Raw genomic sequence first — 25,164 nt, 5'->3', positions numbered from 1 at the left:
AAACAGGGCATGGTGGGGTCACACACCCTGTGTCAGGAAATCTTGCACCTCTGGAAGTGGCTAGAACATCAAGGAACCTTCTTGGTGAAGACTCACCTGGCAGGATAGTAGAATGCCAAGGTGGACAAGCTCAGCTCAGTGGCAATTACACCCAAAGGGTGGTGCAACTTGTCTTCTGAGAATGAGGAGAACCTTGGTTCAATCTGTTTCCCCACGCTGAGAACATGAAATGTCAGCTACTCTGCACATTAGAGTTTCCAACGTGTCTCTTGCTTAGAAACCCTTTCTGCATTGAGTGAAACTCGGGCTCCCTGTATGCCTTTCCACCAATACCACTCTTGCGGCGAGTTCTCAAGATGATCAAGGCAGGCCAAGCCCAAGTCACTAGTGGCTCCAGATTGGGCACAGAGAGTTTGTATCAAAATTCCTGGGCATGAGCGTATGTCCTCCAATCCGGCTTCCCTGCAGGGAGACCTTCTGCCACAACAACAGGTCACGTTCTGCACTTGGCCTTCTCAATCTCTCATGTTCGGTGATTGAGCGTCAACAACTGAACACCTTTGACTTTCCCCGGAAGGTGATTAATGCCATCTTGGCAGGCATACTTCCCTCCACGAAAAATGAGAGAGAGAAAAAAACACAGCAGGAGGTGGAATAGGTCCTGACAGCTCAGTGAGTCGTGGACGACATTGTATTGCCCTGTTGTAATACACACTCAGATAATGTAACTGAAGACCTGTCTAAACTAAATCGTGACATTTTGGGTTCGGATTATTCAACTATATTTTATTCAACAACATATATTTGGAAAATAAAATCTCTCGAAATAAGAATTTACTAACACCCCAGTAACGTAGAGGGATATTTCCCTCCAGAGCAGTGCTTAATTTGTAAATAAAAAGGTGCCAGTGCTCAAAGCTCCTTTTAAACACGCGGCTGCTGCAATTAAAAGTGCGAGCACATAATACTGAGGCAGCGTAATCCTGAAGCCACCTCGGGACTCTTCAGTCCATTTGTAGCCACTCCCTGCCCCTTCAGCTCACTTTGTCAGCTTCCTGCTTTTCCTCTTTCTGACGATTTTTCGTTTTATTCTCCCTCCGTCTTTCCCACGTGTCTTTTGCTCGCAGTAAATGCTTGAGACAGAAAAATAAGCGCCGCCCCTCAGAAATAAGTGCCGGTGCTCAGCACCGGAAACAATAAGCACAAATTAAGCACTGCTCCAGAGTGTAGTCAAAATTACATACTCATGCCCGCCATGGGATTACAATTCTCGTCTTTATCGGAGTCTTTTGTCGTCGGTAACCACTGCATTGTTTAAAGTGTCTAGAAAAGGTCGCTCGTTTCGTTCGCTTCAGCAGCACATTTGATGAACAGCGCGAGGTGGGAAAGGTCCAGGCAGTTAAGTGAGTCATGGACGAATAAGCACAAATTATATTAATTTAAAAAAAGGTTGAAAGAAAAACTCGGTGTGAAAAAACATCTTTAGACCAAAGCTGCTACTCTTAAAATTTACTCACTGTTCTGACGCACAAAACACTTCCATACCGTTACCTAAGGGATGCTCTATTTTGTTTAATACACCTGAAATGTAGAAAATCAAGGCCCTTTTTTGAAAATTATTCGCTTGATCCCAAGAGTTGGAAGAACAGAACCACTTATTCACTAAACTGTAACGTGTGTTGCTCACATCGCAGACCCACCGGCTGATTTGCACACACTAACGACAATTAAGACAACAGAGGCCACATATCAGTATCATTTTGCTGGTAAGGCAAATCAGTTTGCCCCATTTTGCCTCTCGTGTGGTTCAGAATTTAGCAAATAGGTTTGCATCCGTTCCAGATCCCACGCAAAGAGATTTTTGCATCAGGGCAGAAATGAAGGAAATTAATTGTGTAATCATATGAAACACATTTATTACTTATAAATCATTTTAAATGAGTGGTAGAGATTGTAAAATAAAAATACCGCCCATTAATAATACTTTAGAAAAAACATAAATTAATTTTGAACTACTTTTAATACTGGAGTGATTAAAAAATAAAAAAAATAAAACAAACTCAAGGTCCCGAAGGTTAGTTCCATATTTTAACACCGTCAGGTGTGCAGCATTAAGTGGGACATAAAACAAAAAGTTGGGTACGTGTATTTTTTCTACTTATGGGTATGAAAACACAGTAAAATAGTGACAGAATCATTTATGCCACGCAGGCAGTTTTGCGGCTACAGTTTGATACATTTCCTATTACACAAACATGTACAGACATCCTGCATTCACGTTATCCCACTGAAGTCTTGGTCAGTGGCACTCCTTTCAGTACCACCATCTCTATTTGTAAGCAAATTCTTGCTCCTATCAGCTCCTCTTGGATATTTAACACGTCTCTTCAGCCATTACATCTCATTAACGGTGAGCCACTCCTTACAGAACTACACCTTCCACCCCTAGTTTAAGAGGGTGGGGTTTTCATTAAAACCCATTGGTGGTCAAGCGAGTTCCATCCTACATTACTGTTGTTTTTGCTTCTGAGTCAGTCAGATTCAGCCTGGACTGCCCCTCTCCCTTTTCCGACATTGTATTTGCTTTTATTCTGATATCGCTGTTGAATTCTTCCAAAGCTAGTGAACTTTGTAGGAGTTTATCATGTTTGTGACTGAGCAGCAGTGTGCGTTTTTGAAATTAAAATAAAAACAAAGCTATGACATTTGTTTATGCAGGAAAAAATAGCATACGACCTGTAAGGGAAGCTCCTCAATTTTAACAGAATGTGGGATCCGGTCCTGACATACATGAAAGACAAGAATGGAGGCCTGGTGCCCAATATGGCTTCAAGACCCTTTTTGCTGGACAATGAGTAGTTCCATGTTAGTGAAGTCTATGCATGAATAAATGGAGGGATGGTGTGTGGGTGTGCTATCTGAACAGATTAGTTATTACCATTGTTATGGGTGTGAGTGTGGGCTGGAGAGTGGATGGAGGTGGTGGGGGTGTTTACCGTACGTTCCAGGTGGGTATACCAATCTCAACTTTTCGTAGCAAGACAAATTCAATAAAAAGTATTGAACATTAAAAATAAAGGTTACACAAAAATAAATAAAACAACCTGTTCTCATTCCATGGTCCCCAAGTTGCTGCTATATTCATCTTATATCTTGGTCCCAGTAGACCTTCAAACACCAGGATCAGTAATCTTTTTTTGTTTTGTTTCTGTTAGCTGCTCTAGCTGAGATTTCTGAACTAGTAGCCCAGCTGCACGGGACGATGATCAAGATGGAGAACTTTCAGAAGCTGCAGGAGCTCAAGAAAGACCTGATAGGCATCGACAACCTTGTTATTCCAGGACGGGTGAGTGGTAGTATGTAATGCACTGACCAGCATGTGGTAGAGTATGGTACAAAGTATGCTGATGTGTTCACTTGCAATTTAACTTGTGCTTGGTGTCTTTCTGATGATCATCAACTAGTAATTTCCTAATTGATTACCAGCAACCCCCATTACTCCCATTGTACCCTCTTCCCAGTCTTTCCGAGTGAGGTGGACCACACATCTGTGGTTGGAAGTCCAAAAAGAAATGCTGTGAATGAGAGTTTTTACCCATCCAGACTGTGTGCTGCAGAAGTGGTTGCTGCCATTCCCAGTATATTCCATGCATCACAGAAGGATGAATAGACTAACGTTAGTTGGTTGGTGGCTATCATTATGACTGGGATGTGGAAGCACAGGACTAACAGTAATGAAGATTACCCTTAAATAATCCCTTTGTTGCCTCCCTCATCCCAGTCACTAAATTTGAGGAGTACCAGACAGCTATTACTGTAGTAAAACACCAACAAGCCACTAATGTTGCAACACCTTGTGATCAAACACTTTATAAAAATGCCCAGTTTCAAGAATGAGATTACAGAGTAGAAGGGCATCAGAATTGTAGTAGGCCAAGGGAAGCTGGCAACCCCATCTGCCCAATCCTCTCCCTCTCATTTTCCAAAGCGGCAAGGAGCCTACTGGTGCCTGAGTACCCAGTAACAAGACAGGAGAGCATTTATGACATGTCCACACTGAGTAAATCTACCAGACATGAAAGATAGCGACTAAGACCTGCATGGCCAAAGGGGACTACCAAGATGATGGTACCTTCCAGAGACTTGGATTGAGACCTCCCTTTCTAGCTCGCTTAACTTAGAGCTGTTACACTGACTGGCTGAACATCAGGAACAGCAGTTTTGGATCATTAAAGCCCCACACATAGAGAACTCACTTTAGCTATTCTTGCAAAAAGGCACCGACTCCTGGGAGTCTGGATGACCTTTTGAAGTTGAGAGGCCACTCTCCAGGATGAATGAAGATAAATCAGAAGAGGGTGTGTAGGAAGCTCGCTAGGGGGATCAGAATACTTATGCTACAGTATGGCCCTACATTCTAAACCATGCTCCAGCTGGAGCCTGCTTTTGCCCAACGAGCTTACAAAAGCTTGCTGTTGTCTACAGTGGTCTTTCCTCAATGAAAGTTGCAAATCTGTTCCTTACTCACCTTAGTTCTAGTATGACAACCCATGGTAAGGCGCTAACGTGAAGATGCACAATGAAATGTGGCTAATCCTTGAAGCAATTCATGTTTGTATCAGTGACATATACACATTACAATTATTATATGTTGGCCACACAAGACTATGGCACACTGCCTTCTTTAAGAAATCATTCAATGATACCACATCCCCAGAACGCGCAGCTGTGTCTATCGGCAATCAGAAAATGGTGCAACATTACCCCTTCCTAATAAAAATAAACAGTTTCATTTATCGTGACATTCTCCCACCTCATATTCCACAGTACTTATTCTGTTTGCTATGTATTCTCCCCAAATTTCTATGTGGCTTTGTTCAGGATGTGTGTCTCCTTCTAGAGCATTCTTCTCTTTCAGTTCAATTGCCCAAACCCCTGATTCATGCTGTGGCTCTTTCCTCATTCTTTCCAGTGTGATTCTGCATTTGGCCAGTATCTGAGGAAGCATGACTAGCTTGGGGATAGGTGGTAATTCCATAACCTCTTTTTGGAAAAAATCTCCTTCATTACCCTGTATCAGAAATCCACAATGACCAATCCGCCATCTCCAAACCAGATGCACAAAGTCTACATACATAGATAATTCAGACACTTAGGGCCTCATTATGACCCTGGCGGTGTCATGGTCGGACCGCCACCAAAGTGGCAGTCTGACCGCAGCATTATGACCACGGTGAAAGCGCCACGGTCAGACCACCAGGTTGCCGCCAGTCGACAGCCTGGCAGTCTCAGCGGTTGTAAACCGCCAAGCAGCGCTGCCCAGGGGATTACGAGTCCCCTTTCCGCCAGCCTTTGCATGGCGGTAGCCCTGCTATGCAAAGGCTGGCGGAAAGGGGATGCCGGGGGCCCCTGCACTGCCCAACCACTACCTTGGCGCCAGCTCAATTAAGAACCGGCGTCAATGTTAAGGCCTTGTTCACCGCAGGGCCGGTGGGCGGAAACAATGTTTCCGCCTGCCGGCCCTGAGGTGAACTCCTAATAGGGCTGGCGGTGTTCTGGCCGCACAGGTGGCCTGATGGCGGTACGAGTTAGCCGCCTGCCAAACTCATAATGAGGGCCCTAGGGTGTGTTCTCTGCATTGAATGTCCATCTAACACGAGTATGTTCATTGACGGGTGAAGTAACCTCTTTAAAGGTACCTAATTGGACACTTCTTTCCCTTGAATCTCCTAAGACCGGCTCTTCTGGGTTTAGCTTCAGTGTGACTCATTCATGCAGTGATTTGTGTAGCGGTAAATACCAGATATGCCCACACACATAAAAAAAATGCTTTTTTAAGATTCGTCTGCGCCTTTGCTCAGTGAGGTCAGAAGCCAAAAAGGACCCTCTCCTGCTTTAATCAAGGTTGCCATTTTATTTTTGGGAAAGTAACAGTACTTGGAAAAGAAAAACGAATGGCATTTTGAGCTAACACTAATATTTACCAAATGTCTGCACATTATGTCCTAAACTGCTTGTACTGGGCAATTTGACACCTGTTTTTTCTCTTGCTTTCTTTCAGGAGTTCATTAGGTTGGGCAGTCTCAGCAAGCTCTCTGGGAAAGGCTTACAACAGCGCATGTTTTTCCTGGTAAGTGAGGGTAACTGTTTGTTCTGCAACTAATTGGATGTCTTATTGCGGCTGACATTCAGACTCCGAGCATGCATAAAGGACAGGAGCGTGAAAGATGTGCAGTCAACAGCTCCTGTGACATTTAATGACATTTATAACAGCTTGCGGAATATTGCTGGGCCCTTGGTCTCGAAACTTCAGATGGCTAAAACAGTTTTTGGTTTGTTCCTATGAAACGTCTGCTTTAATTGAACATTAATAATAGTTTCAGTCATAGTTACGCCTAGGGTTGCGCAACATTTGCTTAATTTGCTTTTATGTATTTACCTAAAAATTCCTAAAATGCATACAAAATGCAAAACTAGTTATATTGTAGTGTGAAATGCGTTCTCCTGTCAGATTTGGACATATGGATACATTGTGTTCTTAAAAATGTTTAAAAAAACACAAGTACCGTAAACAGCTGCGCAGGTTCTGTTTTTTCATGTTGTTGCTGTTCACTTACCCTAAATGTTATCCTTGAAAGGCCCTTAACCACTCAACTTGGTGTAACAGCATTAATTCTGGAATTTTGTGTAGCAGGCATAACGTAAAGTTACTCAAAATTACGCCCAGATGGCAGAAATTTTAACAGTGCCTAGTATACTCAAACTGCCGGTGTGTATCAACCAATCAACAATACTCCGTACATCTTGAAGGACGAAAACCTTAAAGCATTAAAATGTCACACACAGTGGCTGTGCCACAGCGAATGTCCAGCGCGTTCTTACTCAGATAATCGCAATCTGAAAAGCTTTAAAATGTTGAATTAAGTCCTACGTTGGTCACATTTTGTATCTTGAAGTAGCCCAATGCGATCGTATTTTGAGAACAGAACGTAGCAAGGTAAATGCAATAAATGCATCCCTTTTATGCTTCTTGTAGTCCCAACACCCAGTTGCTAAATTCCAATCAGCTTTTAGGTAATGATCTTTGTGCTCTGTTTTACTTTTCAACCGCTTCCAAGGCTAGGCCTTTTTTTTCACTTTTTCAGCACATTTGCTCCACCCCCCAAAACTAATTTCAAATTGCTGTTCAGATCATTAAGAGTCCAAATTCAAGACTGGATGAAGTCAGCTGTCAGCAACTGAGGCTCACAATACCTTTCTGCCAGAGTCCATGGTAGTGAATCAGACCGCGCCAATCTATCTCAGTTTTTGATAGTTTACTGTATCCTGGGGAACTGACCGCAGTTGATGAGTAACTCATTCAGAAATGGGGGCTCAGTGGGATTTTGAATTTGTTTTGAAACTGTGGATGTACACCCAGAAGCATGAACCATTCTAACCAAGAGACCAATACCACAAGCTTTGTTGCTCTTCGTATGGATCTCGTAACAAGCATCCATAGGCCAAGCAACATGCCATGTGTGCCCTGAGATCTCCTAAATCTAATAAAGTCATACTTAGAACCTCCTTCCATTAGACAGTTTGGTGCTTCATCTATTTCTTTGGATAGCAAGCGGAGGTTATTGGCCATTCTCTCATTTGCACCCTTGTTTGGAAGGACCAGAGACCTATGGTAAGAGTTTCTTAGTGCAGTGGCCTGATGGTTTAACAGCAGATGCTGTGACTTTGCTTTTAAGTTGTGACATCCATTGGTTGGGTGACACATCAAGACTATGGAGTTTGTCCCTTGGTAACCCCAAGAGAAATTCCAATTTTTTGAGCAAAAGGAAAGAGACTTTGCTATAAATGGCTGTCTTTATAGTTTGATGTGCCATATGCTGTGGGTATGGCTACCATCTGTGTGATTTGTAAGATACTTTTTAAATTGTGTGACCCAACCTTGTACAGAAACAAAGGAGGGGAGAAAAGACATGTTGCATCGCATCTGTGTATCAGGATACACATAGTCTGCTATCGTTCGTAATGTTTGAACAAAGCAATAACCATTTTGTGGTGTTGCAGTGGGGGATCCAGTAAATACAGGTAAAATACATAAAGGATTACACATTAATAATTCTCTGATTTGGTTGGACATCGGCACAAATTTCACGGCTGTCCCCAGTTTGGTGAACCCAGATTGGGTTTGTAAGTATTATAATAAATTCAGCAGCTGGTGTTCTTGATCATGGTGAATAGTTAACACAAGCATAAAGTAATGCTTGTAGAAATAATTTCCAATCTGTTAAGCTTTATTTAACTAACCACCCTCCTTAACTAGTGTAATATATATTTCCTTAGCTGAATCTCCATTCATACGAGTCTTAAAACCAGTGGTGTACCTTAGGTGCGTCAGTGCTCAACAATTTGAAACGTATTCATCCTGCCAGTTGTCTTGTTTAATTGTAAGCTTTATCACAATATACTATTTTCTCATAGATACATTTAACTGCAGATTCCTCACCTTCCATCTCAGGCATCAACCTGGATAGAAAAACTTTTGCAGTAGCTTTTCCATGCCGGTAGGTGGCTTTGGCTCAGCGTCTGCTCCAGGAAGCTCCTTGGAAACACTGGACCCATAAAGTGCCCATGCCAGCGTAATGCCTTCAGTTCCCTTTTCTCCACAAATGTGATATTGATCTGAAGCTCACCATTCAATTTCCTCACACAGAATATTCAAACCTTTTTGATGCAGTGCTAGGATATCTCCTCCTAAGTGCTCAGGGTTCAAAGCCTGTAAAGACTGTCAGGGTCAAATGTCCGTCACACACTGCATGATATTTGTCTGTGGTGTTTGGGAGTCTGACCATGACATGAAGCCATGCTGTAATTGCATTAGAATGAACCCCAAAACCATCAAGAAGAGGGAGGCAAAGTTATTCATGGCCAAAGCCCAGGACAATCGTAGAGGCAGGCCTATATCTCACCAACCTGCAAGGTCACCGGAGTCCCCTTCTTCCAGATCCTCCAAGGAAAAGTGACATAAACCCCAAAAAGAAAAGGAGACGTAGTGAGCTCTCCAAACATCACTCATCCAAATGTAAGTCACCTCGCTGCTGTTCTTCCCTGAGGGGATAGTCTCTGAGCCTGAAGTCATTGAGATCCCGGTACCTGAGTGAGCAGAGCCACCAGCACCATCTCTGATATCTGGCACAGCTCTACCTCAGCAGCTGCCACCAGGGCCTCGGGTTCCACTGGCCTACCCAGAATTTCTACTCTAGGCTCCAAACCAGCGATCTTTTTCAATGTAATGCTTGAGATCTTCCCAACCTTACTCCTATCTCTCTCCGTAAACTCCTAAACTTCCTAAAACTCACCACCCTTAACCCCCCCTCCCCCAGCTCTTCTCCCCTCTACCTGTCCCCCCTCCCTCCGCTTTCCCACCGCCACCTCCTGCACGCCCCCGCCCCCCAGCTCCCATTCGCCCCCAGCTGACCCCTCCCCCCCTCCCTCTTATGGCGGCCGCTGCGCGACAGTGGTAGCGACCCTTGACCCAAGGGTAGGTCGCTCCCCCTGCCGCTGCAGCTCCTCCAGCCCAGGTTCCTGAGACCGCCCAGCTACCTCGCAGTAAGAACCCCCCACCTCCCAGCCCCTCGCCCTGCCCCACGCTACTCACCCTCTCGCCTGCTTCTTTTCTTCTTCTCTGTTCTTCCTCTGCGCTCCTTCTGTAGTCTTCTTCTGTACTCTTCTTTCCCTCCTGCTCCCCGTCTTCTCTCTTCATCTGTGTGCTTCTCTCCCTCTCCTCTGCACCGTGACCCGTGTGTGCCTCCTCTTCTCTGTCCCTCTTCTTGGCTCCTTCCTCTGCTGCTCGCCGCCCCTCTTCTTCTTCACCTTCATCTGTATTCTTCTGTCTTCTGCGCTCCTCTTCTTCACCTTCATCTGTATTCTTCTGTCTTCTGCGCTCCTCTTCTTCACCTTCATCTGTACTTTTCTGTCCTCGGCGCTCCTCTTCTTCTGTGGCCTTCTGTCCTCTGTGTATTCGGCTCCTCTTCTTCTGTGGTCTTCTGTCTTCTGTTCTTCGGCACTTCTGTTCTTCTTCTGTGGTCTTCTGTCTTCTGTTCTTCTGTCTTCTGTTCCTCCTGTTCTCTTCTTTCCCTCCTGCTCCCCGCTCCTCTTCCTCTGTTAGCTCTGTTTCTCAACAGAGCTAACTGCTACCTACTCCCTGGTTCTTCCCGCTCCTGACTCGTCTCTCCCCCTCTCTATCTACCCCCATCTCTATCTACCTATCTCTCTATCTCTCTCTCTGTCTCCCTCACTCACCACCTCCTCCTATCTACCTATCTCTCTATCTTCCCCCCCACTCGCCACCCCCTCTGTTACCACCCCTATCTTCCTATCCTTTCACTCTACCTCTCACCCTCACCCACCTCTACACCCCCCCTCCCCTATCTTCCCAACCTTACTCCTATCTCTCTCCCTAAACTCCTAAACTTTCTAAAACTCACCCCCCACTACCCTTGACCCCCCCTCCCCCAGCTCTTCTCCCCTCTACCTGTCCCCCCTCCCTCCGCTTTCCCGCTGCCACCTCCTGCACGCCCCCGCCCCCCAGTTCCCATTCGCCCCCAGCTGACCCCTCCCCCCCCCTCCTCCCTCTTATGGCAGCTGCTGCATGACCGCGCAGCGGGCGCGCCAGAGGCAAGCCCGTCTGAACCCGTCTGCGTCTGGCCCGCGCCCAGCGCCACGACCCCTGGTCCTCAGCACTCCCAAACCCCTCTGCTCCGCTACGACCCCACCTCCCTCCATGCCCTCAACCCAGGACGCTCCAACACCTGCTTCCAAGCTAACCAAAAACGTACCCAGAGACCTTTCGCCTGCCACCCCTGCAAACGTTTTTTTCCACCACGCAACTACCATGACCACCAGCCCACGCGCCATCAACCACCTCAAATGCATCCTGGTCAACGCTCCTTCCGTCCACAAGCACGCCGTTGAACTCTGGGACCTCCTGGACTCCACAGGACCGGACGTCGCCTTCATCACGGAGACCTGGATGAACGCCTCTTCGGCCCCAGACATCGCCATAGCCATCCCCGAAGGCTACAATATTTCCAGGAAAGACCTCACCAACCAAGTAGGAGGAGGAATCGCCATCGTCTTCAAAGACTCCATCAGCGTCACCACCTCCACCGAAGACATCCCCCTCGCCGCAGAACACCTGCATTTCCAGATTCGCACCGACCCCAGGACCACCCTCAGAGGATCCCTCATCTACCGTCCCCCCCGGACCGCGCACCCTTCAGCAACTCCATCACCGACTTCGTCTCCCCGCACGCCCTCGCCTCGCCGGACTACATCCTCCTAGGCGACCTCAACTTCCATCTGGAACACAACAACGACCCCAACACCACCGCCCTGCTCGACAACCTCGCCAACCTCGGCCTCAAGCAACTGGTGAACACCCCCACCCACATCGCCGGACACACTCTTGACCCCATCTTCTCCGCCAGCAAACACGTCTCCTTCAGCCACGCCTCCGCTCTACACTGGACCGACCACAGCTGTGTCCACTTCACATTCCGACGCGAGACCCGCCACCTCCGCACTCAACCCATCCCTCGTTGACAGTGGAACAAAATCCCCAAAGAACAGCTCTTCTCCGCGCTCACCGTCAACCAACCTACCCTCACCACCGACGACCCCAACGACGCAGCCCTCAGCCTCACGAACTGGATCACCAACTGCGCAGACAACCTTGCTCCCCTCAGATGCACTCATCGACAGGCCAACACCAAAAAAACGCTCTGGTTCTCTGACACCCTTAAGGAATCGAAGAAAACCTGTCGCGCCCTCGAGAAAGCCTGGCGCAAGGACCACACCGCTGACAACATGACCGCCCTCAAGAACGTGACCCGTGAACACCACCACCTGATCCGCGCAGCCAAAAGGAATTTCTTCACCGACAGACTGGACAAAAACAACCACAACAGCAGAGAACTCTTCAGCATCGTTAAAGAGTTCTCCAATGCCATCACGCCCTCACAAGACCTGTGCAACTCCCTCGCCACCTTCTTCCATCGTAAGATTACCGACCTACACGACAGCTTCAGACACCAGACCCAGCCAAGCAACACCGAACCCACACCCCCTGCCATCACCCTCAACGCCTGGACCCACATCAACACTGAAGAGACCAAAACCACCATGAACTCTATCCACTACGGTGCCCCCTCGGACCCCTGCCCTCACTTTATCTTCAATAAAGCCGACGACATCATCGCCCCGCACCTCCAGACCATCATCAACTCCTCTTTTTCATCTGCTACCTTCCCCGAAAGCTGGAAACACGCCGAAGTCAACGCCCTACTAAAGAAACCTACGGCTGACCCAAGCGACCTGAAAAACTTCCGCCCCATCTCGCTCCTCCCCTTCCCTGCCAAGGTAATAGAGAAGACCGTCAACAAACAGCTCACCAACTTCCTGGAAGACAACAACCTTCTCGACCCTTCACAATCCGGATTCCGAACCAACCACAGCACTGAAACCGCCCTCATCTCAGTCACAGACGACATCAGAACCCTGATGGACAACGGTGAAACAGTCGCCCTCATCCTCCTCGACCTCTCGGCTGCCTTCGACACCGTCTGTCACCGCACCCTAATAACCCGCCTCCGCTCCACCGGGATCCAAGGCCAGGCCCTGGACTGGATCGCCTCCTTCCTCTCCAACCGCTCTCAAAGAGTCTACCTCCCACCTTTTCGCTCAGACCCCACCGAGATCATCTGCGGCGTCCCTCAAGGCTCCTCGCTCAGCCCGACACTCTTCAATGTCTACATGAGCCCCCTCGCCGACATCGTACGCAAGCACAACATCATCATCACCTCCTACGCCGACGACACTCAACTTATACTTTCCCTCACCAAGGACCCCGCCAGCGCTAAGACCAACCTACAAGATGGCATGAAGGAAGTCGCAGATTGGATGAGGCTCAGCGGTCTAAAACTGAACTCAGACAAAATGGAAGTCCTCATCCTCGGCAACACCCCGGCCACATGGGACGACTCCTGGTGGCCCACGGCCCTTGGCACCGCACCGACCCCCTCAGACCACGCCCGCAACCTCGGCTTCATCTTGGACCCTCTTCTCACCATGACCAAACAAGTCAACGCCGTGTCCTCCTCCTGCTTCCTCACCCTCCGCATGCTCCGCAAGATCTTCCGCTGGATCCCCACCGACACCAGAAAAACCGTGACCCACGCCCTAGTCACTAGCCGCCTGGACTACGGCAACACCCTTTATGCTGGGACCACCGCAAAACTCCAAAAACGTCTGCAACGTATTCAAAACGCCTCCGCCCGCCTCATCCCAGACGTACCCCGCAACAGCCACATCTCCGCACACCTGAGACACCTGCATTGGCTCCCAGTCAGCAAAAGGATCACCTTCCGACTTCTCACCCACGCACACAAAGCCCTCCACGACAAGGGACCTGAATACCTCAACCGACGCCTCAGCTTCTACGCCCCCACCCGTCTCCTCCGTTCCACCGGCCTCGCGCTCGCTGCCGTCCCTCGCATCCGCCGCTCCACGGCGGGTGGGAGGTCTTTCTCCTACCTGGCAGCCAAGACCTGGAACACCCTCCCCACCAGCCTCAGGACCACCCAGGACCACTCCGCATTCCGGAGACTCCTCAAGACCTGGCTCTTCGAGCAGCAGTAACCCCTTTCCCACTAGCGCCTTGAGACCCGCACGGGTGAGTAGCGCGCTTTATAAATGTTAATGATTTGATTTGATTTGATTTGATTTTGATATCTTCAAACGGGCTATGCTCCCGCATGTTGCGCATTGAGCCCCGTGGTACTTTTAGGTGATGTCTTTCAGACATCTACATGAGGTCTTCCCTCGGAGCTGTTCACTTCTTTCCTTCCTCGGCCCCCGATGCCGCCTCCAGGCCTGATACCATCACATTTATCTCTCCTGGAGCCACAACCAATGCCAACTTTGACCCCTTTGGCACGGAGATCGAAGCTCGTGCCCCACAACAGATCCAAAAACTCGATGTGTGCTGGATGAACTACAATACACTGAGTCTAGGTTGTATAGAGAAAAAATTCACAATCTGTTTGGTAGTGACTCTGGATGACACACCCACGCATGACACTGATGACAGCAGCGAAGACGCTGCCACAGACTTTATGGCTCTCAGAGATGCTAGGGGTTTAGACACATCTCCAGGGTGTCATACCATGCAATGATACAGGGGCTGAAAATGTTTTTATAACTTCCACTTCCTGCTAGGGAAACCAAACAACACCTATTGACAGAGGTCCATTTAATGAAAGGGGTGCTACTTTCAGTCATTTTTGTTTCCTCCAAAAGCAGTGCAGAGGTTCGTCTTTCTAGTTTCGTTCTTTTCCTATCCCCCAAGACACAGTTTGAATGGCTTATTGTCAGGGTGAACTGATTTCCTAGATTGAAGATCGCAGGTGTAGCCCAGCACCCGGCTCTAATTTCAAAGTGGGGCATGTTCAGTATGTGTGAATGATGGGTCTGTCCATATCTTCCTTGCAGAAAGCTGTGAACCAGTTTGTTGTAAGGATCAGCATTACCAGTACGTTATTCTGCCTCTTGGCCTCACTGTGGTTATTTCAGTCTGTACCAAATTGTGGCATTAGCAGCCATACATTGGTACCACTAAGTGACCCATGTATACCCTACATGGACTGCACACTGTTAGGTTCATCACACATTTCTCAACTATAGAGCCCATACTTGCTCTTCCATCAGCCTTCTACACTGTTGATTGCAGTGTCTTCAGTTGATCTGGCAGGTCTTGGATTCTAATCATGGCACAACGGTTCCTCTTTCTAAAAGGTGCTAAGCCTTAAGGAAAACACATAATGATATACCTGCTTCTGCAGAAGACCTTGAGATAGTGGTTTTGAAAGTCTCTGATGCTTGGTCACGTGCATCTTTGTAGACCTCCAAACAGCTCTTATGCAAGAGAACAAGTAATCTGTCCCCTCAGATGAAAGAGAATCTTTGGTCTAGAATCCCTTTCATTGCTAAAATTGAGGTCTATAGAGGAGATACATCTAAAGGATGCATTATTTTAAACCTAAACTCTTTGAGTTCAGTGTTAGCATGATATGGGAGTTCAGTTTGGCATGGAGGGCACATGTGCCAGTATCCGATACCCGAAGACAAAATGCCTAGCCCTAAAATTGTTACTGAGAATGCTGTAGAGTAGAAGAAATGGTTTGCTCTGAAGTGCACTAAAATCAACACTGCAGTGTTGTACCTAACAGCCAAGTGCACCATCTCACACGTTACTTGCCAGTCAACCATAAACATTTAGGAATGTGTTTGTGAAAAACTTATTGTGGGCATACTCTAGACTGCAGTGCTCCAACAAAATAGAGAGCTGGACTCATGATTTCACATTAAGCACCAGTACTTACAATTTGACTCATGATAATCTCTTGCTACAAGGCAAGACCCCAAGGGCAAGCTCCAGGCATCCCGAATGGACAAGGACTGAGCATTCCCAGGAAATACCATGCACATGAAATTGCTAACGTTCCGACACTCATAAATCTGCAAAAATATCGAGCCAGCATGTGCAGTGAGACTTTGATATGTCATTTTGACAGGTACATCCAAATGCCCGATACTTACGTCTAGAGGAACCTTGGCCTTCTCTAAGAGCACAATCTCATGTTTGTAAAGGACACAATGATTATTGACCTGTTCCTTCAATTTATGAAATTAGATAGGTTATTCCATACAGATTCACCTTCCCTCAGTTCAACTTGTCGAACTTTGTACCATAAGAAGCAGCCACGAAATATACTACGATCATAGCAGAGGTAATTCCAGTCCATATTTATGCTGGCATGTACCTTTGCTGGAATGCTAACTAAAGAAAGATTCAACATAGGCATATCATTCTGTAAAATGAAGCCTTTATTTCTTGGTTCAGTAGAAAGTATCAAGGTGAGTTTTGCATCCATCGTCACACCTATATCCCTAATGTGGTGTCTTGGGTTACAAGGTGTCCCTAGCTCGTGTGGTACGTTGTTTACCTCAAGCTAGGTAATTTGTTTGCTTCCAATGGTCTGCAGCCAAGAGTTATTTGCCAGTGGCTCAGGAATATTATTTGAATGGCCACTGAAGTTTCAGTATAATTGGGATCTCAGCCACATAGTTGTAGCAGTTGAGTTTGAATGAGGAGATTGTGAGATATAAGTTGAAGGAGAAAGGAGAAATGTTGGACCCTCAAGGGACTCGCATGTTCAAGGGAAAAGGGGCTGTAGTCAAAAGAGGGAGAAATAGATTGAGAGACTGTTAGTACAAATCAACTCAGTGGTGAACGGTGCCTTGAATCACTATTGATAGTTGAAGTCACTGATAGATAGAGGGATGAAGGACTCTACTTAGTGTTCAGGCTTGGATTCAGCTGTGTGGGTTTGGCTGAAAGATCCTCCTTTATTTTCACCTCAATGTATTTTTTTAGGTTTTGGTTTTGGAGATGAAGTGACCACCTTAAGGAGTCACCTAGTTCTTGTTTGCAGGTGGGTTTGGGGCTCAGTTGTTTTTGGGTTAGACATGTAGTGATTATCTTGTGAAGTTCCTTGGTTGCAAATGTTGCTGCATTAATCAGACTAGTGTAGTGGGGATTGTTTGCATTCCTGACTGCAACTTTGTAGATTCTTGAATGTCTTTGTAACGTCAGTTTGTTATTCAGATTGCTTGTCGTCTTACAGTATAAGAGAGAGAAAAACACAAAAGTAGAAAAGAGAAGACAGCAATGGAAAAACAGTGACGAAGGTAGAAAGCAGGGATGAAAAAACACCCTGCTATTTAGTGAGATACAGAGGCACAAAGTGGTGGGTTGTGAATGAAAGAGGGATGAGTGACCCTATGGGTGATTAGCTGTGCTTTACAAATCCTTGATTGATTGATTGATTGAGGTATAATCAAGACTCTGCAGCCTTGGCATTCAGCACCCCTGGTATTCATAGTGGAGGCTGTGGGCTTCTGAGAAAAGTTTTGTACCCTAGCACTTATTGATTGACAAATAAGCACTGCCCACAACAACAGGCAGACGTGGTTCTCCTTGACCTGATGATATTTTTGTTGATTAATGCCAGCCAGAGATAAAAATGTTGAACTGAGATCATTGAGTTAGTCAGCAAAGACAAGAGGATGTAAGCACAGAAAGTGGCACGGTCAAGTTGCTCCATGAGCTAATACATGTCTAAGCTGTATATTTGGCAGGTTAACATTAAATTGAATTGATGCATGATTTTTCCAAGACGTATATTTGCCAGGAGCTATGATGAGGTTTTGGGCAAATATATGGCAGAACTTCTGTGTGGCATAAATTGCATCCAGGGTATGTCCAACTCTGTGAGTAGGGCCTGTAACCATTTGGACCAGGAACTAGATTGCATATTTTGGATAGCAGACATGTAGGAACAGGCATGCCAGGATTGCTAAACCAGGTATTGAATTCCCTCAACTATGCAAAGATAGTGAGAACTGGTAGTTCAAGGATTAATATGGTGCTCCTTATCTGTAAGCTTTAATTTATAGCTGAGCAATGCCTGATTTCTTTCCCTACTGTGTTCACCACTAGAAAGACGCATTGCAATGAATGTGTGTGTTTTTTCTTTTCAGTTTAATGATGTGTTGCTGTACACAAGCAGAGGGCTCACTGCCTCCAACCAGTTTAAAGTGCACGGACAGCTCCCTCTCTACAGCATGTCGGTGAGTAACCTGCTCTAGTCTAGTCTTTTATGGCCTCCAGGTGAGCACGCATCTTAACATTTATTATCTTTTCCACTCCTAAGTTGTTTGACCAATGTAAGGATTACATAATGCATAGGGCCACGTTTGGTAGGGATGAATGTCGTAAGACCGAGTACAAGCCATTCACAGTGTGTCCATTGATGCCCTTGTGGCACTCACTAAGGATGTGACCACATAACTGCAGTAATTTGCTTCTGAAGCTGTTTTGGTTCACAGCATACATATTTAAATATGCTGCATACTACATTTTGTAAGTGCCTTAGTGTTCAATCTCAGTGTGAATAAAATCAAGGAACGCAAGCTGTAGTAGTTTGATCCTTACTTTGTATTAACTGGGAATTGGGTTTTGACCACAGTAAAGGTCAACATTTAGGAACATTTAAACCCATCCTTTGATGTGAACTGTGCATTACTATTAGGGTTAATTAATTGACAACATATTTTTATACTGGTTATTCTGCTGCATTGGAAATGCACAGTGTGATCAGAAATATATAACTGATATAGAATTAATTAATATTTTGATTACCTACAATTGAGCTGTCTCACTTGACGGCTGCTACGCGCACCAATTAAAAATTCTTGTTTGCCCACTCAGGATCCTGGGTGGATGGGCACCCTCAGTTACAGACCGTAAGCGATCCAAAATGGTGTATTCTGAATAGGTACCTTGTGCTCCGCCTCATTCCCTGCAGCGCCTCATACCCCTGCCCTCCACCCCCAACACACACACACACACACACACACACACACACAACCGCACATTTTGGGTCTGACGGTCCACCTTCTGTGTCATCACCATTATACCTGCTAGTTGCCTCCTGGTGCTGGAGATGTGCCAGATCCATACACAGTTGCTTGTAAAAATACACCCCTGCCTCCGAGCCTAGAGACATTACTAAAATCAGTGGCAGCAATGCAGCGCTGCTGCGCAACAGTGCTGCACTAGAGTGTCACATGCGTTAGTCTGTGCTTTATTTGCTACTTTGTTTCCAGGGATGTGTACAATGATGGAGCAACGCATGATGTAATCAGAATAGCCCTCAGCCTGTCTTTGACCATGTCCTTACTTTATCCTGGATTGTGGCTTACATTGTAGTAGAGACACGAGACATATGATACCCATAGCAGGGACCGATATGGTCTTGTTTATGCTACTCTAACAATGCAGCAACTCTTTATTGGAACTCCAGGAAAGCAAACAATCTTCCTCTAGCCCAATAAATTAAAAATACATCAGTTCTGCAGATTTCTCATGTTTCCGGTTTTCCTACTTTCACCAGTTTCTTTATTTGCCATGCAAGAGAGGTGCGTGGGCAGTTCTTGTACACTGTTTTCATCGTGGCATCAGTCTATTAGCTGGCATTCCTTGTGAGCCTCTGCTTACTGCTGGTGGTACCATGGACTGGGAAGAAGTGAAGCGCCCAGTCTCGTATTGAGCTACCTAGGTGTTCATGGTAAATGTCTTTCAAACTGTTCCTGGTTCATGCCTTCTTGAAGACCACACATTCCCTTCCGTTATCTGTACACCGATGACACCAGGAACTCCTTTTGTTAGCTGCCCATTGGTAGAAATGGACTATAGAATTCAGTTGTAGTCCAATATACTGGCTGCGCGGCTGCCATCGTAAAGAGGTATCATCTGACTTTGGGAGAAAAATCCGTACTCATATAAACACACACAGTTGTAAGACATCCTGTCATGATGATGCAGCATCACAAACTTTAAACAAGTTGTAAAACCAATCGAATTCAGTACCCGTTAGTGGACCGGCAGGAAAGCCAATGTAATCCATTTTAGCTGCTTCAAACGATTTTATTAAATCTGTTTAGAAAATGTGATTTTTTTGACAGAAGGTGCAATTATAATAAATTAGCACACATTGCTAATTTTAAGTTTTGTGAAACACTCTTCTGTGCCTAATGTTGGTTCTGCTATTTTAGGCTGCCTGCTAATATACATTCTGTGCAACCATTTTTGGCACTGTTGAGTAAACTTGTAAGAAGAATAAGCATATGTTTTAGTGGGCTAGGACTATCTTTAAAAAACAAACACACCTGTGACTAGTAGTTTCAAAAGGAAGGTTTAAAGAAGTGATGTGTGTATGTCCAGGCAGTAACCTAATGTAAAAGAAAATTCCCTAAGGTATAGCTTGTGCCATGATGGACTACAAAGGTGAAGCTAGGAAAGGGCCTTTTGTCCGTGTGATCAATTTGTTGCCTCCATAACTACTACCTTCCCCCCTCACAAAGATAAATATTAGAATTCTAGAGAACAATACATAAAGTACAGAGTTGATAGTGAGCTTTGAGTTTAAGCAGTAGCTGTAATCCTTTATAGTTGGGTCAAAGCTATATATGTTGGTAAAATTGGAGGTTTTTCATAATTCTACATTAGTTGTTTTTATGTTTGCTATATTTGAACCTGTGTTTGCATTTACTTTGCCAGACAGAATTGCATATAATTAGTGGTTACCTTCCAAGATGGTGTTCGCTATGATAAGGAGGTATAACTTGTGTTTCCAGTGGCTGATTTTTTTGCTTTACTGAATATTTCTCTCTTGTTTAGTATATTGTGATGTTGAATGAAAGCCTTCAGGGTTGTTGTTAGTTGTGATGACAAGGTAACCATTGGAGCTCTTGTGCACCACTAACTACTGCTCAATTGTGTGTCTTTTAGGTGGAAGAAAGTGAAGAGGAGTGGGCTGTTCCTCATTGTTTCACACTACGAGGACATCGCCAGGCCGTAGTTGTTGCTGCAAGGTACCTTTGTGGGTTAATTCTCAACCAGAAGCCAACGATGATCATTGTTGGAAAGAAATCATAATTTCATACAGGTGCCATTTTGAGTCACTTGCGGTCCTTGATATTTTTTTCATAGCTCCCATGATGAGATGGTAAAGTGGATGGAGGACATACAGATGGCAATAGATCTGGCAGACAAAAGCAGCGGGCCGGTCCCAGAACTCCTGGCTAGCAGCCCACCTGACAGCAGTAAGTGCAGCCTGTGTGTTTGTGAACCTTGAAGAATGATTCTTTCAGGAAGAGCATCTGAACTTGACCCCTCCAACTGTGCGTTCAGTATTAAAATGTAATCAATTTGCCCTCCCTGGTCCTATTAAGGCTGCTGCATGACTCTGCTGTTGAAGGTTTGAGGTTGAAACTGCTGCATGTGAAGCTCGGCAGCAATAGTCTGGCAGACCCGCATGAAAGTTTTCAGGATTTGCCTTATTGCTCTTTTGTTGACACTTCATCATAACTTCCAGAGGGGGTTTACGGTCTGCAAAGAAGATAGTTTGTTCAGCTTCTATCTTTGGTGGTGAATGTGCGTGTCCTTGGACATAGGATAAATGCAGCATTTATTTTCGGACTCTAAGCCAAAATAGTTCTGTGGTTCAGCTCTGGCTTTAAGTGTGAGTCTTTACCAATTATTAATAGCTGTTTGGTCTTGTAAAAGGCCAGCTGACTCATTCAGCAATAAATTCCTAAAAACTGTAAACTTTAAATGCGGCTTTTGCAATTTTTGAAAACCCACTGAAAAAAGGCTTATCTGCTTTTTGCTTTCATCTTTGTTTTTCATCATTTTTGGCCTACATCAGAAAGTAACACAATGCTTTGTGTTGATGAAAAGTATTATGAAAGAAGCACTTTTGATAAAAATTGGAAAAGGCTCAATGTAAGCAAGGCTATCTGTTAAGACAAAGTTATATTCAAATATAAAGTATTGATTTCATAAACCTGCCTTCAACTAGTTTCTTAAGCACTGGTTCTGAGATGTAGAAAGTTAAGTATTGGAAGGGGGTACCATTGCTAAAAAAAAATACCAACACAGATAAATGCTTTCTGTCTGCTGGGAATCAGGTTCAGATTGTCTGGTCAGCCAAAATGCATCCCTTCTGAAACATGGTCATATCAGTTCATATTGTCCATTTACAAAACAGCCAACATTAGGGCATGGTCTGTGGTTAATATGCCTAAATAATTTATTTCGCTGTTTGCAAAGGTTCACATTTTGTTTTCTGTATGCTATATCCCATGTAACAGAAACTGCAATAAGTAAAGCTGGCACAAATAGAAGGTGCTAAAAAATTGTGCTGCATTCTTGTCCTAATACTTTCTCAATTCCAGTAACCACCGGAGACGTGATTGGGACCATAAGTGAGACTAAGAAAGAGTTGTTCCAGATATTGAAGATCATAAACATTTGTCATTTATGGCTAGTCTGGAACAATACTGTAGGTGGATAGCGTACCTTTTACTCAAATACTGGAAACCAAGAATTATCTTTGGAACGACCTAGGGTGAGGTAGTTTTTTAAATACCTTGAAATGTGTTTGTAAAACTGTAGGGAGACGAGTTTTTCTTAATTCCTAACATTTTCATGTAGCTGGATAAACGGAAGAATATTTTGGTTGATAGTCAAGTTTTAGTTGAGATGTAGTTGATCGAGATTGTCACCTGAATATACCTGGCTGTTTGTATTTCTTGCAATTCTTGTGAGTACTTGTGCTTGCTTGAGCCTTAATAAGGTGGTAGGGTGGTGTTAATAACCAGTTCAGAAGAGAATCCAGTTTCAAACCCTTTGCCTTGTCCATCATGGCATCAATAAAAAATGTCTCCTGCTCATACAGCGCCTACTGACCTCTTACAGGCCAAAAAGAACATTGAGATCAGAAGGTCACATTCTGTTGCTGGTTCCTAGGATTAAAAGAATGAGATATGGAGGGAGCTCCTTTTCATACTTGCCATGTAAGCTGTGGAATGTCATCCCAACACACCTGACACTGGACTAATCAGATATTAATTTTAGAAACAAACTGAAAACCCATCTTTTCCATTCCAGTTTTATCCAGGCAAAGTACTATAGCAGAGGTTGTTAGCAGTGCCAGAAGGCCTGTTGGGTAGCCATGCGCTATATAAATATCTGTGAATAGAATAGAGTTCTTCTCAATTTTCTTTCTAAGCCTTACATATAAGAGATGTGTTCAACAGGAAAGTGAAATTTGTCTATGCGTCTTGACATGAGATCACTGCACAGCATTTTATTCTTGTTTCTTTGTGGAAAGTGTGTTCTGTGTATTCAAGATGGTCCAGATATTATTTTAGGCATGTGGTTTAATGACAAGGATGGAATCCATTGAGTGACTAGTGCCAGAACATCCCATTTGTTTCAGCTAGCAGTCGACATCTACATGTGTTGTAGAAGTACAGATCAGAGCAGAATTCACTCAATACAGACAGGCAAGAAATGTTTTTGTTTCTCAAATTTGACTTGGTGTTTTTTTGTCTTAATTAGTCTGTGCCTTTTTTAAGTGGTCACCTATGACTGTGGGGTAAATCAGTTTGTGGGTGGTGCTATCCAAGTCTTAATTCCCTCCTCTTTCTAACACACGCATTAGCTACAAACATTTGAGTGCATCTCTTTCAAAGTACATTGAAAATGTACGACTCGTTTAATTGATAGATTATCTCTGTTGAAGCACCATTTATCCCCCTGGGGTCTTTACTCAGTTTCAGAAAATAGCCTTGGGCGATTCCTCTCTGCTTACTTATTTTGGTGTGATAAATTAGATGACTTTCAATATTGTATTTTTATTTGCCATCATTTCTGAATTTGTCATCAACTATAGCTTTGATATTGTTCCATTATTGACAGTGCCGCAGACTGTCTGATTCAGGATTGCGGCCCCTATTCCAATGCCCACTTTGGTACTCCCACCACAGCATTGAAAGTGACAGGATGCTGTATGAAGAACATTGCCTACAACTTGCTTATTGCATTGTTTTTATAACCACAAATGTTGTCTTGTCTGATTGTAATGAAACCATAATTCAAGGTAGAATCCTCCACGTTTAACGGTTGTTCCATAATTCGGGTCTGTAATTTGAACAACCAGCCAGGATATCTGCCTAGACTATCAAATTATGATTAAACTTAGACTTGAAGTTTTTTTTGCTTTGTCTTTAAAAATGTCGAATTGGAGGCAGTTGAAGGATGTTAAAAGGAGAACATGAAAAAAGATGAAAACCATGAAAACACTGCCTCACACTAAAACAAATATAAAACAATTAAAACAGAAAAAAATGAAAATTGGCACCACAATCTGTTTAAATCTATGAAAACATTATAAATGGTTGACCAGTGAAAAATAAAATTGTTTCGAGATCACCATCAACAATCTGGGCACGAAAGCATATTTCACAAAAAGTTTTAAAATATAATTCTTGGCAACAATAGTCATGTTTTTTCAGGGAAAATACTAAATTACATCTTAGTGATGGCTGAACAAAAATCTGACCACGTTCATTTATACCATTTCTGGAGATTTACAAAAGTACAGAATATTGGATGAATGCAGATGTATTACATTTTGAGATCCAGATCCAGCTAATTTAGTTTAAGGCAAAAAAACATGGACAGCAACTTGTTCACGGGTATGACACACTGTTTTCGCTTGATTTGTGACTGTGATGCACAAACATGGCAAGATCTCAAAGCAGCAATGTCTCTTTTATTTTGGCTGTCACTTTCCTCAGCAGTTGTAGCTGTCACGGTTGTTCTTGAGCAGGGGTTAGTAGAGGTATTTGAGAAGCAACTAAGGTCCTGATTTAGATATCTGTAGACAAGTTACTGTGGCAACAGGGACGGATATCCCGTCTGCCAAAACCCAAATCATATAGGATTTAAAGGGATTTAGATTTCGGCACACAGGATATCTGTCACCGTTGTGACAAAGTAACTAGTCCGCCAATATCTAAATCAGGCCCTAAGTTATTAACCTAATGTGAGAATCTAAGCCTAAGAAATGTTCTAGATGGCTTGGGGATCAAATGTTAGTGAATATCTGTGTTATTACTATATCGCAATGTATTTTCTTATGAATTTAACCCTATTGTTGTGTTTTATTCCGCACCTCTTCTAGCAAAGATGTCCAGATTTAAACATCATTGTTTGTTCTTGAGCAAAGATTCTTGTCTGATAAAGGTGGTAATATCTGGACACTAAATCGTAAATGTATTTTATTTTACTGGCTGACCATGATCTCATCATGAGTGTTCCCAATACTGAGAAAAAGATGCTTTTTCCCTGACTAGAGTCTCCGGACGAAACAACGATAGACCAGGAATCCGAGGACGACTTGAGTGCATCGCGCAGTTCACTGGAGAGGCAGTCCCCTCACCGTGGCAACACTACAGTGCATGTTTGCTGGCACAGAAACACCAGTGTGTCAATGATCGACTTTAGTATTGCTGTGGAGGTAGCTGCCTCAGTGTCGCTCAACCCACATATACCTGCATCTCAAAAGAGAGACCATATTTCCTTGATGGTTTCAGTTTTCTCTTTCAGAACTATTTGATGCTTAAAATGTGGCATAT

General features: G+C 44.5%; 1 protein-coding gene across 6 annotated transcripts in view; it reads left to right on the top strand.

The window, feature by feature from the left end:
• FARP1 (FERM, ARH/RhoGEF and pleckstrin domain protein 1) overlaps window positions 1–25,164 on the top strand; it is a 459,262-nt gene that overhangs the window by 412,659 nt on the left and 21,439 nt on the right. For all 6 annotated transcript variants that reach the window (XM_069205182.1, XM_069205178.1, XM_069205181.1 and 3 more), the window contains exons 19-24: window positions 3,216–3,346; window positions 6,062–6,130; window positions 17,656–17,745; window positions 20,468–20,550; window positions 20,669–20,781; window positions 24,883–25,046. In XM_069205182.1, coding sequence (XP_069061283.1) covers window positions 3,216–3,346; window positions 6,062–6,130; window positions 17,656–17,745; window positions 20,468–20,550; window positions 20,669–20,781; window positions 24,883–25,046 — 650 coding nt within the window. The remainder of the gene's footprint in view (window positions 1–3,215; window positions 3,347–6,061; window positions 6,131–17,655; window positions 17,746–20,467; window positions 20,551–20,668; window positions 20,782–24,882; window positions 25,047–25,164) is intronic.

The sequence above is a fragment of the Pleurodeles waltl genome, chromosome 8 (genome assembly GCF_031143425.1).
Source record: "Pleurodeles waltl isolate 20211129_DDA chromosome 8, aPleWal1.hap1.20221129, whole genome shotgun sequence".
NCBI classification, from domain to species: Eukaryota; Metazoa; Chordata; class Amphibia; order Caudata; family Salamandridae; genus Pleurodeles; species Pleurodeles waltl.
The sequence above is the reverse complement of the archived record's forward strand: the minus strand, read 5'-3'. Positions and strand labels throughout refer to the sequence as shown.